Below are 18,260 nucleotides of genomic sequence, written 5' to 3' on the forward strand. Positions count from 1 at the left end.
CTTTATACAGCAATACTTCCATCTGCCGTATGGGATCTGTATCACCTGACCACTGTCGTGTCCCTGACATCTTCTGGGAGATATGGACAACGCACTTATCTTGATGCCAGAGAGCAAATATCCCTCTGTGCATCTCACATACATATATATAGAATGCATCCTATTAAATGCTCTACATGAATAAAATATTTTCAGTCAGGGAATCCGACCAAGCCAACCCAGCACTGCATCTCCAGGCTGATGGCGATCGCTGGTCGCAGTATAACCACCGTATGTGTGTATATACTTTTTAGGATATTTTTCCAGCTTCCTATCAGCTGGCTCCTTGAGGGCGGCCGTATCTGGAGACGGTAACGCCACTTGATAAGCGTGTGAGCGCCTTATCACCCTAAGGGGTGTTTCCCAACGTACCCTAATTTCTGGCGGGAAAGGGTATAACGCCAATATTTGCTATCGGGGTAACCCTACGCATCATCACACACTTCATTTTATTTTATCTGATTCAGGAAAAACTACAGGTAGTTTTTTCCACTCCCACATAATACCCTTTCTTGTGGTACTTGTAGTATCAGAAACACGTAACACCTCCTTCATTGCCCTTAACGTGTGGCCCTAATGAGAAATACGTTTGTTTATTCACCGTCGACACTGTATTCAGTGTCCGTGTCTGTGTCTGTGTCGACCGACTGAGGTAAATGGGCGTTTTTACAACCCCTGACGGTGTTTCTGAGCCGCCTGGACCGGTCCTAATAGATTGTCGGCCGTCTCATGTCGTCAACCGACCTTGCAGCGTGTTGACATTCTCACGTAATTCTCTAAATAAGCCATCCATTCCGGTGTCGACTCCCTAGAGAGTGACATCACCATTACAGGCAATTTCTCCGCCTCCTCACCAACATCGTCCTCATACATGTCGACACACACGTGCCGACACACAGCACACACACCGGGAATGCTCTGACAGAGGACAGGACCCACTAGCCCTTTGGGGAGACAGAGGGAGAGTCTGCCAGCACACACCAAAAACGCTATAATTATATAGGGACAACCTTATATAAGTGTTTCTCCCTTATAGCATCTTTTATATATATACAATATCGCCAAAATCAGTGCCCCCCCTCTCTGTTTTAACCCTGTTTCTGTAGTGCAGTGCAGGGGAGAGCCTGGGAGCCTTCTCTCCAGCTTTTCTGTGAGAGAAAATGGCGCTGTGTGCTGAGGAGATAGGCCCCGCCCCTTTTACGGCGGGCTCGTCTCCCGCTATTTTTGAAGTTAGGCAGGGGTTAAATATCTCCATATAGCCTCTGTGGGCTATATGTGAGGTATTTTTTGCCTCTAATAAGGTTTTTATTTGCCTCTCAGAGCGCCCCCCCCAGCGCTCTGCACCCTCAGTGACTGTTGTGTGAAGTGTGCTGAGAGGAAAATGGCGCACAGCTGCAGTGCTGTGCGCTACCTTTATGAAGACTCAGGAGTCCTCAGCCGCCGATTTTGGACCTCTTCTCTCTTCAGCGTCTGCAAGGGGGCCGGCGGCGCGGCTCCGGTGACCATCCAGGCTGTACCTGTGATCGTCCCTCTGGAGCTAGTGTCCAGTAGCCAAGCAGCAAATCCACTCTGCACGCAGGTGAGTTCACTACTTCTCCCCTAAGTCCCTCGTTGCAGTGATCCTGTTGCCAGCAGGACTCACTGTAAAGTAAAAAACCTAAGCTAAACTTTCTCTAAGCAGCTCTTTAGGAGAGCCACCTAGATTGCACCCTTCTCGTTCGGGCACAAAATCTAACTGGAGTCTGGAGGAGGGTCATAGGGGGAGGAGCCAGTGCACACCACCTGATCTGGTAAAAGCTTTACTTTTTTGTGCCCTGTCTCCTGCGGAGCCGCTATTCCCCATGGTCCTTTCAGGAACCCCAGCATCCACTTAGGACGATAGAGAAAAAAATTTATAGAAACTTTTTATCAAAAGACTCACCATCAGCCACTGTCACTGTCTACCTCCAAAGTCAGAGTCCTCCTCCTCAGTTTTGGATGGCAGTGCTGCTGTGAGCTGCTGCTCCTCTCTCTATGCCTGACCTCGACGTGATGGCTTTCTCTTGCCAAGGGGCAGACAGCTGTGGGTGCCAACCCTGCATGTGGGAATGCCTGATTGTCAGGGCCCATGCTGACTACCGAGCAGAGTGCCAAGGTGTGGACCTGCTCAGCAGGCCAGGGCTAGAATTCAGCCTATGAACAGCAATGCCATTGCAGATCTGGCATATGGGGAGTGGCTTACATTAGGGTGTGCTGTTGCACACGAGGCACCCACCGTGCACACGCCTATGTTATCAGTAGTGAGACTCTGCTGGGCTCTGTACTTTGTCATTGTAATAGCCTGGGCTGAGCACTCCAAATTATAATTAGTGTTTATGATTAATTATAAATAAGTAATTCAGTCCAACTTATTGCAAATGGAAAAATATGGATTGTTTGAGGAAGGAGGGCCCAAATTGGTATACTGCTTAGGGCCCCATGAGGTCTAAATACGCCTCCGAGATCCAGCCCCTCCGCCATGCCCGACTGCAGCAACTGTTAACACTCCAGTTGCCGGGCAATGCCACTGATGCTGGCATGTGTCTGACTGACAGTTGTTTCAGATGGTGTGCTGAGCTACTGTTGCTGTCAGATGGATGGTTGGCTGGTCGGAGCCTGGTCTCCTAGTTTTTAAGTATGTTTAAAAACCATATGACCTGATTAGGTGACCAGGATTGGGTGAAAGGTTATGTCGGGGGAGTGTACACACTTTTCCAATGTCGGACCAACTGGTCGGTTGGGGTCGGATCTTCTGAGGATTGGGCAACTGTGTACCTACTGTAGCTGAAGAAGAGCTGTGACATAAATGAAGGTGGCGCAATCTGTTATTTTCCTGCATTAATACATACAGGGAAGCAATAACTGCTGCACATAATGTTCAGTTACCACTAAACATTTAAAAAATTATTTTGCTGAAAATTTATTCCAGGTATATCAGAAAATTCAATGAAAATGAAGCCGAACCTACTCTACTAGAAATACAAAAAATGTAGACCAACCTCTAGCCCTAAGCAACATGGATCCAAATTCAGTGTGTTACTATTGTAAGAAGGGATATATTAATTAAGGAAGGGGGCTTTGTGCAGTCTCCACCCAGGCTTCCACCGCTCTAACCACGGCACAAGAGTCTAGAGTCTACTTCGCATGTGCAGATGTCCGGGAAAATTGCACCATGGGCATTTTCCTGGTAATTTTTTCACTGCACATGCGCAAATCATCAAGAAGGCGGCCATTATGCAATTTTACAAATGATTAGTACAGCGTTGGCACTGCTGACACCTGACTATAGAGAAGTACATATTAAAAAACATGGGTGCAGGGAGTGCAGTGTGTTCCTCCCTGGACCCAGGGACCCACATCCACCGCACATCTTGCACCCATTACAAATAGGCCACTGCTTTTCCAATTTCAAGTTATTTTCTGTGGCCAGAGAGGTTGGTCCTAGGTGCAGATGTATTAAACTTGGAGAAGTGATAAAGCAGTGATAAGTGCAAGGGGATAACGTACTGTACCAGCCAATCAGCTCCAATATGTAAATTTATAGTTAGGAGCTGATTGGTTGGTGCGTTGTCACCTTGCACTTATCGCTGCTTTACCACTTCTCAAGTCGGAATTCAATCTCCTTAATAACTGAACACAGAAGGGCTGATACAGAGTTGGAAGTAAAATGGGTTTATACAGTATTACTCAAAAGTATAGTATTTATAAAAATAGTATATTTCCATTTACATGTAGAGCCGTATGCATCTCATTGGCAGCTCATGTGACTGGTTTGTTACATCTTCAGTGTGTATTTTTACCTACCCTAAAGTAGGTATAAAAGATACTCTTCCTGTGTGCTGGCCTGCATGTCACGCATTTGCATAAACACGATCCTATTGAACTTTATCTAGGAGAGAGTGGGGCAGATGTATTAACCTGTAGAAGGCATAAGGAAGTGATAAACTAGTGATATGTGCAAGGTGATAAAGGCACCAGCCAATCAGCTCCAATATGTAAATTAACAGTTAGGATATGATTGGCTGGTGCCTTTATCACCTTGCACATTTCACTGGTTTATCACTTCTTTATGCCTTCTCCAGGTTAATACATCTGCCCCAATGTCCCTTATAGCTCCTGCCATAAAATTTGATATGTTCAGAAGGCCTGCTGGTGTCCATAGCCGCATATATGTATGAGGTGTGGCTATTAAACAAGACTGTACTTGCTTGAGTTAAAAGAGAGTGGGGAGAGACATTGACCTTGGACAAGTTTCACACCTCTTGCACAGATCATTTACTGTCACACAGCGTTCAAAGAAGTTGTGTTTTTCTCATGAGTTGTAAAAAATACTTAGGGGGTCATTCCGAGTTGTTCGCTCGCAAGCGGATTTTAGCAGATTTGCTCATGCTAAGCCGCCGCCTACTGGGAGTGAATCTTAGCATCTTAAAATTGCGAACGATGTATTCGCAATATTGCGATTACACACCTCGTAGCAGTTTCTGAGTAGCTTCAGACTTACTCGGCATCTGCGATCAGTTCAGTGCTTGTCGTTCCTGGTTTGACGTCACAAACACACCCAGCGTTCGCCCAGACACTCCCCCGTTTCTCCGGCCACTCCTGCGTTTTTTTCGGAAACGGTAGCGTTTTTTCCCACACGCCCATAAAACGGCCTGTTTCCGCCCAGTAACACCCATTTCCTGTCAATCACATTACGATCGCCAGAACGATGAAAAAGCCGTAAGTAAAATTCCTAACTGCATAGCAAATTTACTTGGCGCAGTCGCAGTGCGGACATTGCGCATGCGCATTAAGCGGAAAATCGCTGCGCTGCGAAGATTTTTACCGAGCGAACAACTCGGAATGACCCCCTTAGTTCAAAAGTAGAGTAACATGTTAACTTACATTTTTAGTTAAATTGAACAAAACGCCCACAGAATCTTTCCGTATGCTAACCGAGGCTTACAGAGCAGATTGTATGATGTACATGTGTGTTTGAGCGGCACAAAAGATTTAGTGATGGTCATAGGGATTTCGATGATGATGATGACCATTCCGGAAGGCTTTGCACGTGAAATACAAATAAAAATTTGGAAAAAATTGAGCAAAATGTTAGAACTGACTGTCGAATCAAGATCTTAACATGCACTGGAAAGCATCATCATCACCAAAAGCAAATCCAAACGCAAAGCCATGTTGTTTCTTTGATATCAAGGGTGTTATTCTGGAAGACTGGGTACCAGAAAGCGCAACAGTGAATCAACATTACTACAAAACTTATCTGAAAACTTTGCGTTAAAGAATCAGAAGAAAGAGGACGGAGTTGTGGAGATATGGGGCCTAGTTCAGATCTCATGGTAGCCGCAAATTTGTTAGGTAAAACCATGTGCACTGCGGGTGGGTGGGGCGATATAACATGTGCAGAGAGAGTTAAATTTGGGTGGGTTTTGGTCAAACTGAAATCTAAATTGCAGTGTCAAAATAAAGCAGCCAGTGTTTACCCTGCACAGAAACAAAATAACCCACCCAAATCTAACTCTCTCTGCACGTTATATCTGTCCCCCCTGCAGAGTACATGGTTTTGCCCATTAGCTAACAAATTTGCTGCTGTGATCAGATCTGAATTAGACCCTTGGTTTCATCCTCCTTCAGGACAACGCACCAGCCCGCACAGCTCTCTCTGTGAAGCAGTTTTTGTCCGAGAAACTGATTGCAGTGCTAGAACACCATCCATACTCGCTAGACTTAGCACCGTGTGACTTCCTTCTTTTCCATAAAGTCAAATCTGTACTTAAGGGAAGCCGTTTTGCATCAGTTACTGAGGTAAAGAAGAAAACTCCAGAGCTGTTGAGACAGCTGACAGATAATGAGCTACAGCACGGCTTTGACCAATGGAGAATAAGAATGCAGTCAGGTCTGTCGTACAGAAGGGGACATAGAAGTGGAATGGAGTTAAAATATACTTAATATAATTAAATAAATTATAGCATCAGTCTGATTATTTAAAAGTCACACCTTTTATGTTTTTCTTTCTGAGCATGTGCATTGTAAATTCACGCAAGATACAGTACACCAGGGTGATCAACCCTCAGCAGAACCTTTCCAACAGTAATGATATAGGTCTGGTTTGCTGCCTGTAGAATACTTGGAAGGCAAAGGTTCAGGCATCTTGATCTGTCTGCTTCTCTGTATCACTCTATGGGGGTCATTCCGACCCAATCGCACGCTGCAGTCGTTCGCAGCAGTGTGATTGGGTCTGAACTGCGCATGCATGCGCCCTGACCGTAATGCGCAGGCATGTCGGGCAGCGAAGAGAATCCCGAAGATTGCGTTTGCAGCAACGAGTGCAAAAAGATTGACAGGAAGAAGCCGACCGTTTTCTGGGAGTGCCGAAGAAAACGCAGGCGTGTCCGGATGTCAGCAGGGAGGGATCCTGACGTCAGCTTCAAGAAGATCCATCGCAAGGGCTAAGTACGTTTTGAGCTGTGCAGAGACTGCACAAACTTTTCGTTTGTGCAGCTCTCTGCACAAGCGATCGCTCCCCTCACACCCCTCCCCTGTACGCGGTGATTACCTGGTCGCAGCAGTGCTAAAAATAGCCTGCGTGCGACCAGGTCGGAATGAACCCCTGTGCCTCCTATTGGTCAATATGTTAACAGAGAGCCTGCAGGCAATTGGTCTGACTTTAAAAGAGCACAGCTCTTGGCTACAAGAGAAGTAGAAAAGTAAATTGCAAGTCAATTGCAATTTAGGAGGAGAGACACTCACACACCGATTGGATTCCACTATATTACACCTTATGAAAGGATTCACTTGATTTTTGTTGGATATCTTAACGGTCCTACACTTTCTAGAAAGAGGACCGACCACTTATATTTAACCTTTATATACAGGTTGAGTATCCCATATCCAAATATTCCGAAATACGGAATATTCCGAAATACAGACTTTTTTTGAGTGAGAGTGAGATAGTGAAACCTTTGTTTTTTGATGACTCAATGTACACAAACTTTGTTTAATACACAAAGTTATTAAAAATATTGTATTAAATGACCTTCAGGCTGTGTGTATAAGGGCCCTCATTCCGAGTTGATCGGTCGCAAGGCGAATTTAGCAGAGTTACACACGCTAAGCCGCCGCCTACTGGGAGTGAATCTTAGCTTCTTAAAATTGCGACCGATGTATTCGCAATATTGCGATTACTAACTACTTAGCAGTTTCAGAGTAGCTCCAGACTTACTCTGCCTGTGCGATCAGTTCAGTGCTTGTCGTTCCTGGTTGACGTCACAAACACACCCAGCGTTCGCCCAGGCACTCCCACCGTTTCCCCGGCCACTCCTGCGTTTTTTCCGGAAACGGTAGCGTTTTCAGCCACACGCCCCTGAAACGCCGTGTTTCCGCCCAGTAACACCCATTTCCTGTCAATCACATTACGATCGCCGGAGCGAAGAAAAAGCCGTGAGTAAAAATACTATCTTCATAGTAAAGTTACTTGGCGCAGTCGCAGTGCGAACATTGCGCATGCGTACTAAGCGGATTTTCACTGCGATGCGATGAAAAATACCGAGCGAACAACTCGGAATGAGGGCCAAGGTGTATATGAAACATAAATGAATTGTGTGAATGTACACACACTTTGTTTAATGTACAAAGTTATAAAAAATATTGGCTAAAATGACCTTCAGGCTGTGTGTATAAGGTGTATATGAAACATAAATGCATTCTGTGCTTAGATTTAGGTCCCATCACCATGATATCTCTTTATGGTATGCAATTATTCCAAAATACGGAAAAATCTGATATCCAAAATACCTCTGGTCCCAAGCATTTTGGATAAGGGATACTCAACCTGTATAATAAAATTGGGGTACCACCAGATAAGAACTAGGGTATCATCAGGCCGTCTACCCTTCATGATTATATAGGATTACCCCCCTTCTCTTTTGCACCTTTAAGGGTATCACCAAGTCGTATGTAATTTCTAAAGAGTACCGCTCTAATAAGGAGTCTGCAGAATAGTCTCTCATAAACCTATTTCCCTGATGAAGTCCTTTCAAGGACGAAACGCGTTGGGTTTAAAGAGCAATTCCCCTTATTTTTATCTGAACATCAGTTTCTTGAATATCATCAAAGGTGATCATCATTGCATCTATTCTAGTATATGTACTGTGAGTTATTGCCTCAAGTTGCACTTGAATCTGTATTTTAATACATTTTATAATTGGTTGCTGGATATATTTTGAATTTTAACAGTATAATTTCAATTAGTGCGCCCTCAGAAATCTATTGTTATTGTATTTTTGTGAATCCTTTGCTAGCAGAAGGGTTTTTCTTGAGGTGCAGCAACACTATAGCGCAAGATAAGGGTAAATTGTTCTATTTATATATATATATATATATAGTATACATACATCAGTATGGATGGTGTAATGGTTAGCATTACTGTCTCATGGGTTTGATTCCCACCATGGCCCTAACACGCCTCTCTCAAATCTAAATCTCTCTGCACATTTAAATCGTTCGCAGCCCTGCTATGCTAAAATACACTCCCCCATAGGCGGTGTCTATTTGATTGCACGAGCAGCAAAAAGTTGCTACGTGCGATCAACTCGGAATGACCCCTAGTATGCGTAGCTCTATCCTTAACCTTGATATTCCTAATTTTTGCGTATAGGCTGCAAATGTGTACGCAACCTGCAAATTAGTTTGCAATGGCTCCGGTGGGCACCTCTTTTAATTTCTGGCAGCTTCAATTTCTAAAATTAGCAGTTCTGTAGCCTAGAAAATCGCAATTGTATTTGTGTACAAACATGAATGAGGCCCAGAGTGCTCAGTTACTTGCTCTCTTTTGCTTTACTCCCAACTCAGGCCCATTGCTAGATAAAATGTCAGACCAACCAACATTTTATCTGACAAGCTGAAACCATAATATATTGTGGCCATATTCTGTGATATCTGTTTTCCTCCCCTGGGGAGAAAACACTTCCCCGTTCCTCCCCTGTGAAGGAACAGGGGAAATGTTGGGTGAATGGCAGCAGCAGTGCATACCCTGCAAAATGTGGCCGACCAATTAACAGATCAGTCAGGCATGTTGGAAGAGTTTTCATGCCTGACCGTTGCGACCATCCACTATGCAGTCAGACTGGTGAGTCTGGAGCTCTGATAAAAATAAAATATGAATTGCCTCAGTCACAGTCCAAGCAAATAAACTCAACTGAATATCGTGGAGGCTTCAAGACAAGACTACAGGGTGACTATAAACATAAGGGTGGTAATTGTATGGGACCCAGACTAACTAGGAGGCCATCCACCATTTCATAATTCAGGGCCTTCCAGGATGGCACTGCCACGCCCTCTGTAACATGTAGAAAGACATTTATAATAGAACATGGCCATCGTCCATGGTTAACTATTGATGGTTAATAATTATGCCATCAATGGCTGAGATCTGATAGTTCTCTGCATCAATGGCATAACATGCAGCAAAGGGGTTTTTTTTTGTCTGGGGTGGAGCTGAGCCCTGCTCTCCTCCACTTAGCTCCATCTCTTTTTTTTATTGCCTCATCTGTAACATTTGCCCCATTTAATTCCGCCTCCCTTTCTGGATTGCTGCAGATCCACTGAAGAAATGGCCATCAATGGGTTCCTTCTATCGATACAAAGCATTGATAGTCAGCCCTTCAATGGCCTTCTCTACCATGCCCCCCAGTATTGGGCTACAACTAATCTTCCAGCAGGCCTGCCAAGGACCAGGTGAGAAATCTACAATGACGGACTGCAAGGGCCAGAGATCTCCTTCATACTTGTTCACAGCGGGCCTTGTGAAACATTGTAGCATAACCACTGCATTGCCAGGAAAAAGATGAAGAGAGACCTTGTTGCCAATAGACTGTGTCCACGATGAATACCTCAGAGACTTGACTAGAGACTGCTAATTGTAACATATACCCCTTTCAGAAACTCAGCTATAAACACGGGTTATTGGCACATGAGCACGTATAACCCGTGTTTATGTGCAGTCTGAAAGGTGCCAGGGGAAAAATACCGGTATTTCAACCCTGGTAGCTCGCTGCCTGGTGTGAACAGGAACCTGGTCGTTGCGAACCATTTCCCGTTCACTGTGTGTGTACGGGTGGCGCTTGGAGCTCCTGTGTCAGGCTCCCGGATGCGGTGTGAAAGTGGTGTGAAAGGCGGTGTGAAAGTGGTACTTTAAAGCCACGCTCGCAATTTTGTTCTTCTTGAAAATGCTATGTAAGTGCCGGCTTAGCTATTCACTTACAAATCATTATCTCCTTTACAGTATTGTACCTCTGCCCTCTGTAGAGGGCAAATAACAGTGGTTATCACAAAGGGCCTGATTACGAGATATATTTTGGTGATGGGAGCTTTGCAAATTCCTGATTATCGGGAATCTATGGCTGCATAAGGCCCATTCTGCGCTTGTGCAGAACGGGCCTTGCAATGTCACCTGTAATTCCCCTCTGCCTGATTGACAGGCAGTGGCGTTGAGGGGGTGGGAAAGGGGTGGAGTGAGGCCTGTGTTCCTACAAACAGAGGTGTATTGCCCTGTTTTCTGGGAGGGGAGAACCAAGGGTCTGCGTGTCACCAGGCAGACTTCCTTGCCTCGCAGCCCCCAATTCCATTGGCTAGCTGCGCATTGATGACGCTTACTCAGCTGGCAGTCTGCGTGGCACATTGTGACCAATGGTCACGATGTAGGATCCCAGGTTGCAATGTTTGTCGCACTGCCAGGATTGTAGTTACATGCAGGAGGCATCTCTTCTGAGACATCACCTGCATGCCCCTCCTAGAAATCAGACGGAAATTCAATGCTGCTTGCATGTGCCATTGAATTTCCGTCCATCTCTGAATTTGGCCCAGAGTCCTAGGGTCTAATTCAGACCTGATCGGAGCTGTGCGTGTTCACACAGCAGCGATCAGACCTGAACTACGCATGCGCCGGCACCGCAGTGTGCCGGCGCATTCCAGCCAGCCGAGGGCTATCTTTAGCTAGCGATCGCCTCTGCCTGATTGACTGGCAGAGGCGGTCGCTGGGCGGGAGGGGGCGGTACAACGGCGTTAAGCTGCCATTTAAGGGGCGCGGTCCAGCCAATGTAGGCATGGCCGGACCGTGCCGGGGCGGGCCGCGACTGCTGCGTGATGTCACACGCAGCCGATGCGACCCAGGCAGCGACGAGTAGCTCCCAGCCAGCGCGCAGGAGCTGCACTGGCCGGGAGCTGCTCCTGAAGTACAAAAGCATCGCCGCTGTGTGATGCTTTTGCACTTCTGCGACGAGGCAGGGACTGACATGCGGGGCAGGCTAGTCCTGTGCTGGGCGTCCCCCTGCATGTCAGTGTGCCTAATCGTAGCTGTGCTAAATTTAGCACAGCTACAGTCAACTCTGAATTACCCCCACAGTTTTTATAGCACGTCATGTGATAGCAGATGGGGACACAGAGAGGAGGATGTCAAAATGTACAAAGCAGACACAGGCTCACAGATCTCAGCATGTCATGTTAAGGTAGATGGTTGTGCAGTCAAGTCATGAAAATAGCATTTCAAAGTCTCTTTGCACGCTACGTCAGTTGATTGTGTTTGCTATGGTAGTCACAAACCACTGGGAAATCTTCAGAATTACAAATCATTAACAGCAGCCTGAAGACACAAATCAAGGCAAAGAAAAAAGTAATTACCAAGCTGCTTTTTACAGCCCGCCACAGTGATTTATGTTAAAATAAACAGGATTTTGATACCAACCGGTAAATCCTTTTCTCCTAGTCCGTAGAGGATGCTGGGGTCCACTTCATGACCATGGGGTATAGACGGTTCCGCAGGAGCCATGGGCACTCTCAAGACTTTTCAATAAGTGTGAACTGGCTCCTCCCTCTATGCCCCTCCTCCAGACCTCAGTTATAGGAACTGTGCCCAGGGAGACTGACATTTCGAGGAAAGGATTTACTTTAATACTAGTGGTGAGATACATACCAGCTCACACCTCAACCATGCCGCACAACATGGCATTCAACATAACACACGCCAACAGGCATGAACCAATTACAGCAACATGCTGAAACTAAGAAAACAAAACTTGTGTAACTTTAATAACAAAACTGCAGGTAAAGTACGCACTGGGATGGGCGCCCATCATCCTCTACGGACTAGGAGAAAAGGATTTACCGGTAGGTATCAAAATCCTGTTTTCTCATACGTCCTAGAGGATGCTGGGGTCCACTTCATGACCATGGGGTTTATACCAAAGCTCCAGTACGGTCGGGAGAGTGCGGATGACCCTGCAGCACCGATTGACCGAATTTGAGGTCTTCATCGGCCAAGGTGTCAAACTTGTAGAATTTTGCAAATGTGTTTGACCCCGACCAAGTAGCCGCTCGGCAAAGTTGCAATGCCGAGACCCCCCGGGCAGCCGCCCAGGATGAGCCCACCTTCCTAATGGAATGGGCCTTTACCGACGTCAGTAACTGCAATCCAGCCATAGTATGAGCGTGCTGAATCGTACTTCTGATCCAACGTGCAATAGTCTGCTTGGAAGCAGGACACCCAATATTGTTGGGAGCATGCAGGACAAACAAACACTCTGTTTTCCGTATTCGAGCTGTTCTAGCGACATATTCTAGCCCCCAATTCAGACACCTGCCGTGCAGATGCCAATGCCAAAAGCATCACCACTTTCCAAGTGAGAAACTTCAACTCTGTCTCTTGTAGAGGCTCAAACCAATCCAATTGAAGGAACTGTTAAGGTCCCATGGTGCCACTGGAGGCACAAAAGGAGGCTGGATGTGCAGAACCCCTTTCACGAAGGTCTGAACCTCTGGAAGAGAGGCCAATTGTTTTTGGAAGAACACCGACAAGGCCGAAATCTGGACCTTGATTGATCCCAGTCAGAGGCCCGTCTCCACACCAGCCTGCAGAAAATGGAGAAAATGTCCCAACTCAAACTCTTCCGTAGGAGCCTTCTTGGATTCACACCAAGACACATATTTTCTCCAATACGGTGGTAATGTTTTGACGTTACTCCTTTCCTGGCCTGAATAAGGGTGGGGATGACTTCCTTGGGAATACCCTTTCGGCTAAGATCCGGCGCTCAACAGCCATGCCGTCAAAGTCGGTAAGTCTTGATACACACATGGCCGCTGCTGCAGCAGGTCCTCGCGAAGAGGAAGAGGCCGAGGATCTTCTATGAGCAACTCCTGAAGATCTGGGTACCAAGCCCTCCCTGGCCAGTTTGGGGCAATGAAGATTGCTCGAACTCTTGTTCTTCTTATGATCCTGAGCACTTTTGGGATCAGCGGAAGTGGAGGGAAGACATACACCGACCAGAACACCCACTGGGCCACCAGCACATCCACTGCTATTGCTTGAGGGTCTCTCGACCTGGAACAATATCTCTGAAGCTTCTTGTTGAGATGAGATGCCATCATGTCTACTTGAGGAACTCCCCAAAGACTTGTCACCTCTGCGAAGACTTCTTGGTGGAGGCCCCACTTTCCTGGATGGAGAACGTGTCTGCAGAGGAAGTCTGCTTCCCAGTTGTCTACTTCCGGAATGAAAATTGTCGACAGAGCCTTTACATGTCTTTCTGCCCAGAGGAGGATCTTCGCCACCTCTGCCATTGCCGCTCTGCTTTTCGTTCTGCCCAGCCTGTTTATGTACGCGACTGCTGTTACATTGTCCGACTGGATCTGCACGGGATGATCTTGAAGAAGATGTACTGCTTGTTGAAGGCCGTTGTAAATGGCTCTCAATTCCAGCACATTTATGTGAAGGCAGGCTTCCTGACTTGACCATTTTCCCTGGAAGCTTTCTCCCTGAGTGACAGCTCCCCAGCCTCGGAGACTTGCATCCGTGGTTACCAGGAGCCAGTCCTGAATCCCGAACCTGCGTCCCTCTAGTAGGTGAGAACTGTGTAGCCACCACAGGAGCGAAATCCTGGCTTTTGATGACAGGATTATCTTCCGGTGCATGTGAAGGTGGGATCCCGACCACTTGTCCAACAGTTCCCACTGAAATACTCTGGCATGGAACCTGCCAAACTGTATGGCCTCGTAGGCCGCCACCATCTTCCCCAACAACCGAATGCACTGATGGATCGACACACTTGATGGTTTCAATATTTGTTTGACCATTTTCTGGATTTCCAGAGCCTTTTCCACTGGAAGAAAAACTCTCTGAACTTCTGCGTCCAGAATCATCCCGAGAAAAGACAATCTTGTCGTCGGTTCCAACTGTGACTTTGGATAATTTATGATCCAACCGTGTTGTTGGAGTATTGACAGGGAGAGTGTGATGTTTAGTAACAACTGCTCGCCTTTATCAGGAGATCGTCTAGATAAGGAATTATATTGACTCCTTTTTGACGCAGGAGAACCATCATCTCCGCCATCACCTTGGTGAATACCCTCGGCGCCGTGGAGAGACCGAAAGGTAACGTCTGGAATTGGTAATGGCAATTATGAACCGCGAATCTCAGATAAGCCTGGTGAGGATAAATGGGAACATGCAGGTAAGCATCCTTTATGTCTACAGACACCATGTAGTCCCCCTCTTCCAGACTGGAAATCACTGCCCTCAGTGATTCCATTTTGAACTTGAATCGTTTCAAGTAGAGATTCAGATTTTTTAGGTTTAGGATCGGTCTGACCGAGCCGTCCGGCTTCGGAACTACAAAAAGGCTTGAATAAAACCCCTCCCCTTGTTGTGACAAAGGTACCAGGACTATGACCTGATCCTGACATAATTTTTGGATTGCTGCTGTTACTGCTTCCCTCTCCGGCAGAGAAGCTGGCAAGGTCGATTTGAAAAATCGGCATGGGGGAACGTCTTGAAACTCCAGCTTTTATCCCTGGGACACTATTTGCAACACCCAGGGATCCAGGCCAGACAGAATCCAGCCTTGGCTGAACAGTTTGAGACGTGCCCCCACCCGAGCGGCCTCCAGCAAAGGAGCCCCAGCGTCATGCTGAAGCTTTGGCAAAAGTAGGGGTAGACTTCTGCTCCTGGGAACCTGAAGCCGCTGTGGACTTCTTTCCCTTTCCCCTTCCCCTACCTGCAAAGAAGGGTGAACCTCTTGCTTTTTTGTATTTATTGGGCCAAAAGGACTGCAAGTGCGGGTGATACGTCTTTTTTGCCGGTGCAGGCGCAGAGGGCAAAAATGTCGATTTACCTGCGGTAGCCGCCGAGACTAACGCATCCAGTCCATAGCCAAATAAGGCCTCACCTCAAGAGTCCAATATATTTCATCACTACTAGCATGTATGCGGCACCGTCTTTGATATTCCCTAACTTAAGGAGTATCTCATCTTTATCAATCGTGTCAATTTCTGATGACACGCTTTCTGACCATTTTTCAATAGCGCGACTCACCCACGCGCAAGCAATAGTGGACCTGAGCAGCGTACCATTGGCAACATAAATGGATTTCAATGTAGTTTCCATCTTTCTGTCTGCCGACTCTTTTAGTGAAGCCGTGCCAGGTGCAGGGAGAATTACCTTCTTTGTCTAACACAGGGGGTGACTCCCATTTTTTCCTGTCCTCCACCGTAAAGGATAAGCTATCTGAATTGTCTTGGTAATACTAAATTTATTTTCGGGATTCACCCACATCCCTTCAAAGAGAGTATTAAGCTCGTGGGAAGGAGGGAAGGTGACCTTGGATTTCTGTTCTTTATAGAAATAAGCTTTCTCCTGAGGTACAGGAGTGGCTTCCGTGACTTCCAACACTTCCCTTATGGCTACAATCATATATTGTATATTTTTTGCCAATTTATGATCTATTTCTCTGGAGTCACTATCGTCGACACAAGAATCAGAGTCCGTGTCGGTATCAGTATTCACAATATTCGCAAATGGTCTCTTATGTGACCCAGAGGGGTCACCTGCGGATGGAAGAACAGAGCCCTGAAAAATCACATCCTCCACAGATTTTCTCCAGCACTCAGCATGAGATTCAGACTTATCTAATCTCCTATTGATATGATGCATACTATCACGTATTTCTTTCACCCATGCAGGCTCTTGGTGTGCCGGCAGCGCCACCACATTACAACTCTGTGTCCCTAAAATGCCTTCCTCCGGGGAGGAACGCCCTGCCTCAGACATGTCTTACACACGTGTACAACACACCCTCACAGACACACTGGGACTTACAGGGGACAGACCCACAGTAAAATCTGTCAGAGAGACACAGTTTAGGAGCAGCTAGTTCACAACCCAGCGCCAAAGAAAAAATCCCCGTGCCACGTACTTTGTACACAGAGACAATATCCCTGTGTCGCGTACTCCGTACACAGAAACCTTTAAGCGCTATTATATTGTGCACAATATGTATTAGCACCCAGGCCCCCCCTTTTCTTCACCTTGATACTTGTTCAGGAGTGGAGGAGGACCAGCTTCTTCTCTGCAGTCTGTGAATGAAAGAAAATGGCGCTAAACAGTGTGCTGGCTGCCTGAGGAGGAAGCTCGGCCCCCGCAATGGCGCGTTTCTCCTCAGAGATTTTTCACATATTTATACTGGCGGGGGTAGGGCTGTGCCTTGGCATCTTATGCCCCCTTTTATCCAGTTTACGAGGTTATTTGCTACCCAGGGCGCCCCCCCCCCCCAGCACCCTGCACCCTGCAGTGCCTGTGTATGTGTGGGCAGCAATGGCGTGCTGCGCTCCCGCCAGCCACGCGGTACCTCAGCCGTCACTTTGCTTGATTGAAGATCTGTCTTCATACACTCACCTGTCTTCTGACTTCTGGCTCTGTGAGGGGGGTGACGGCGTGCTGTGGGAGTGAGCATCTAGACACGGCTAGCGTTCAATTCCCTTCAGGAGCTAATGGTGTCATGTCAGCAGAAGCAGAGCCATGAAACTCTTCAGGAAGTTGGTTCCTACTTCTGCCCCCTCAGTCCCACGAAGCAGGGAGACTGTTGCCAGCAGTTCTCCCTGAAAATAAAAAACCTAACATAAGTCTTTTCAGAGAAACTCAGTAGAGCTCCTCAGAGTGCATCCAGTCTGCCTGGGCACATTTCTAAAACTGAGGTCTGGAGGAGGGGCATAGAGGGAGGAGACAGTTACCACCCATTGAAAAGTCTTGAGAATGCCCATGGCTCCTGCGGAACCGTCTATACCCCATGGTCATGAAGTGGACCCCAGCATCCTCTAGGACGTATGAGAAATAAATAAATAAATAAATAGAACAAACGTAATTTATTCCACAGAATTTCTGTTTATGGTATTCGTTCAGGTGACAAGCTGAAAGGTAAGTGGGCACATGCTGTGTTTGTGCGGAGACATTAGTAGGTTATCCCCAGGTACATTCCCTGCCAGTTGGCATGCACAAATGCCTGTCACAGAGTTAAAATGGAGTTAAAATAAGAATTTACTCACCGGTAATTCTATTTCTCGTAGTCCGTAGTGGATGCTGGGTACTCCGTAAGGACCATGGGGTATAGACGGGCTCCGCAGGAGACTGGGCACTCTTAAAAGAAAGATTAGGTACTATATCTGGTGTGCACTGGCTCCTCCCTCTATGCCCCTCCTCCAGACCTCAGTTAGGGAAACTGTGCCCGGAAGAGCTGACATTACTAGGAAAGGATTTGGAATCCAGGGTAAGACTCATACCAGCCACACCAATCACACCGTACAACTCGTGATAACTATACCCAGTTAACAGTATGAACAATAACTGAGCCTCTCTCAACAGATGGCTCATACAATAACCCTTTAGTTAAGCAATAACTATATACATGTATTGCAGAGAGTCCGCACTTGGGACGGGCTCCCAGCATCCACTACGGACTACGAGAAATAGAATTACCGGTGAGTAAATTCTTATTTTCTCTGACGTCCTAGTGGATGCTGGGTACTCCGTAAGGACCATGGGGATTATACCAAAGCTCCCAAACGGGCAGGAGAGTGCGGATGACTCTGCAGCACCGAATGAGCAAACTCAAGGTCCTCCTCAGCCAGGGTATCAAACTTGTAGAATTTTGCAAAAGTGTTTGAACCCGACCAAGTAGCAGCTCGGCAAAATTGTAAAGCCGAGACCCCTCGGGCAGCCGCCCAAGAAGAGCCCACTTTCCTCGTGGAATGGGCTTTTACTAATTTAGGATGCGGCAGTCCAGCCGCAGAATGTGCAAGCTGAATCGTGCTACAGATCCAGCGAGCAATAGTCTGCTTTGAAGCAGGAGCACCCAGCTTGTTGGGTGCATGCAGGATAAATAGCG

General features: G+C 46.8%; 1 protein-coding gene across 1 annotated transcript in view; it reads left to right on the forward strand.

The window, feature by feature from the left end:
- Nucleotides 1–2,637: 2,637 nt before the first annotated feature.
- The window catches only part of STMN1 (stathmin 1), a 42,122-nt gene continuing 26,499 nt past the window's right edge, over nt 2,638–18,260 (forward strand). The window contains exon 1 of the mRNA XM_063954773.1: nt 2,638–2,692. Within this exon, the coding sequence (XP_063810843.1) occupies nt 2,655–2,692 (38 nt within the window). The 5' untranslated portion in view covers nt 2,638–2,654. The remainder of the gene's footprint in view (nt 2,693–18,260) is intronic.

This window comes from Pseudophryne corroboree, chromosome 2 (assembly GCF_028390025.1).
Source record: "Pseudophryne corroboree isolate aPseCor3 chromosome 2, aPseCor3.hap2, whole genome shotgun sequence".
Classification (NCBI taxonomy): Eukaryota; Metazoa; Chordata; class Amphibia; order Anura; family Myobatrachidae; genus Pseudophryne; species Pseudophryne corroboree.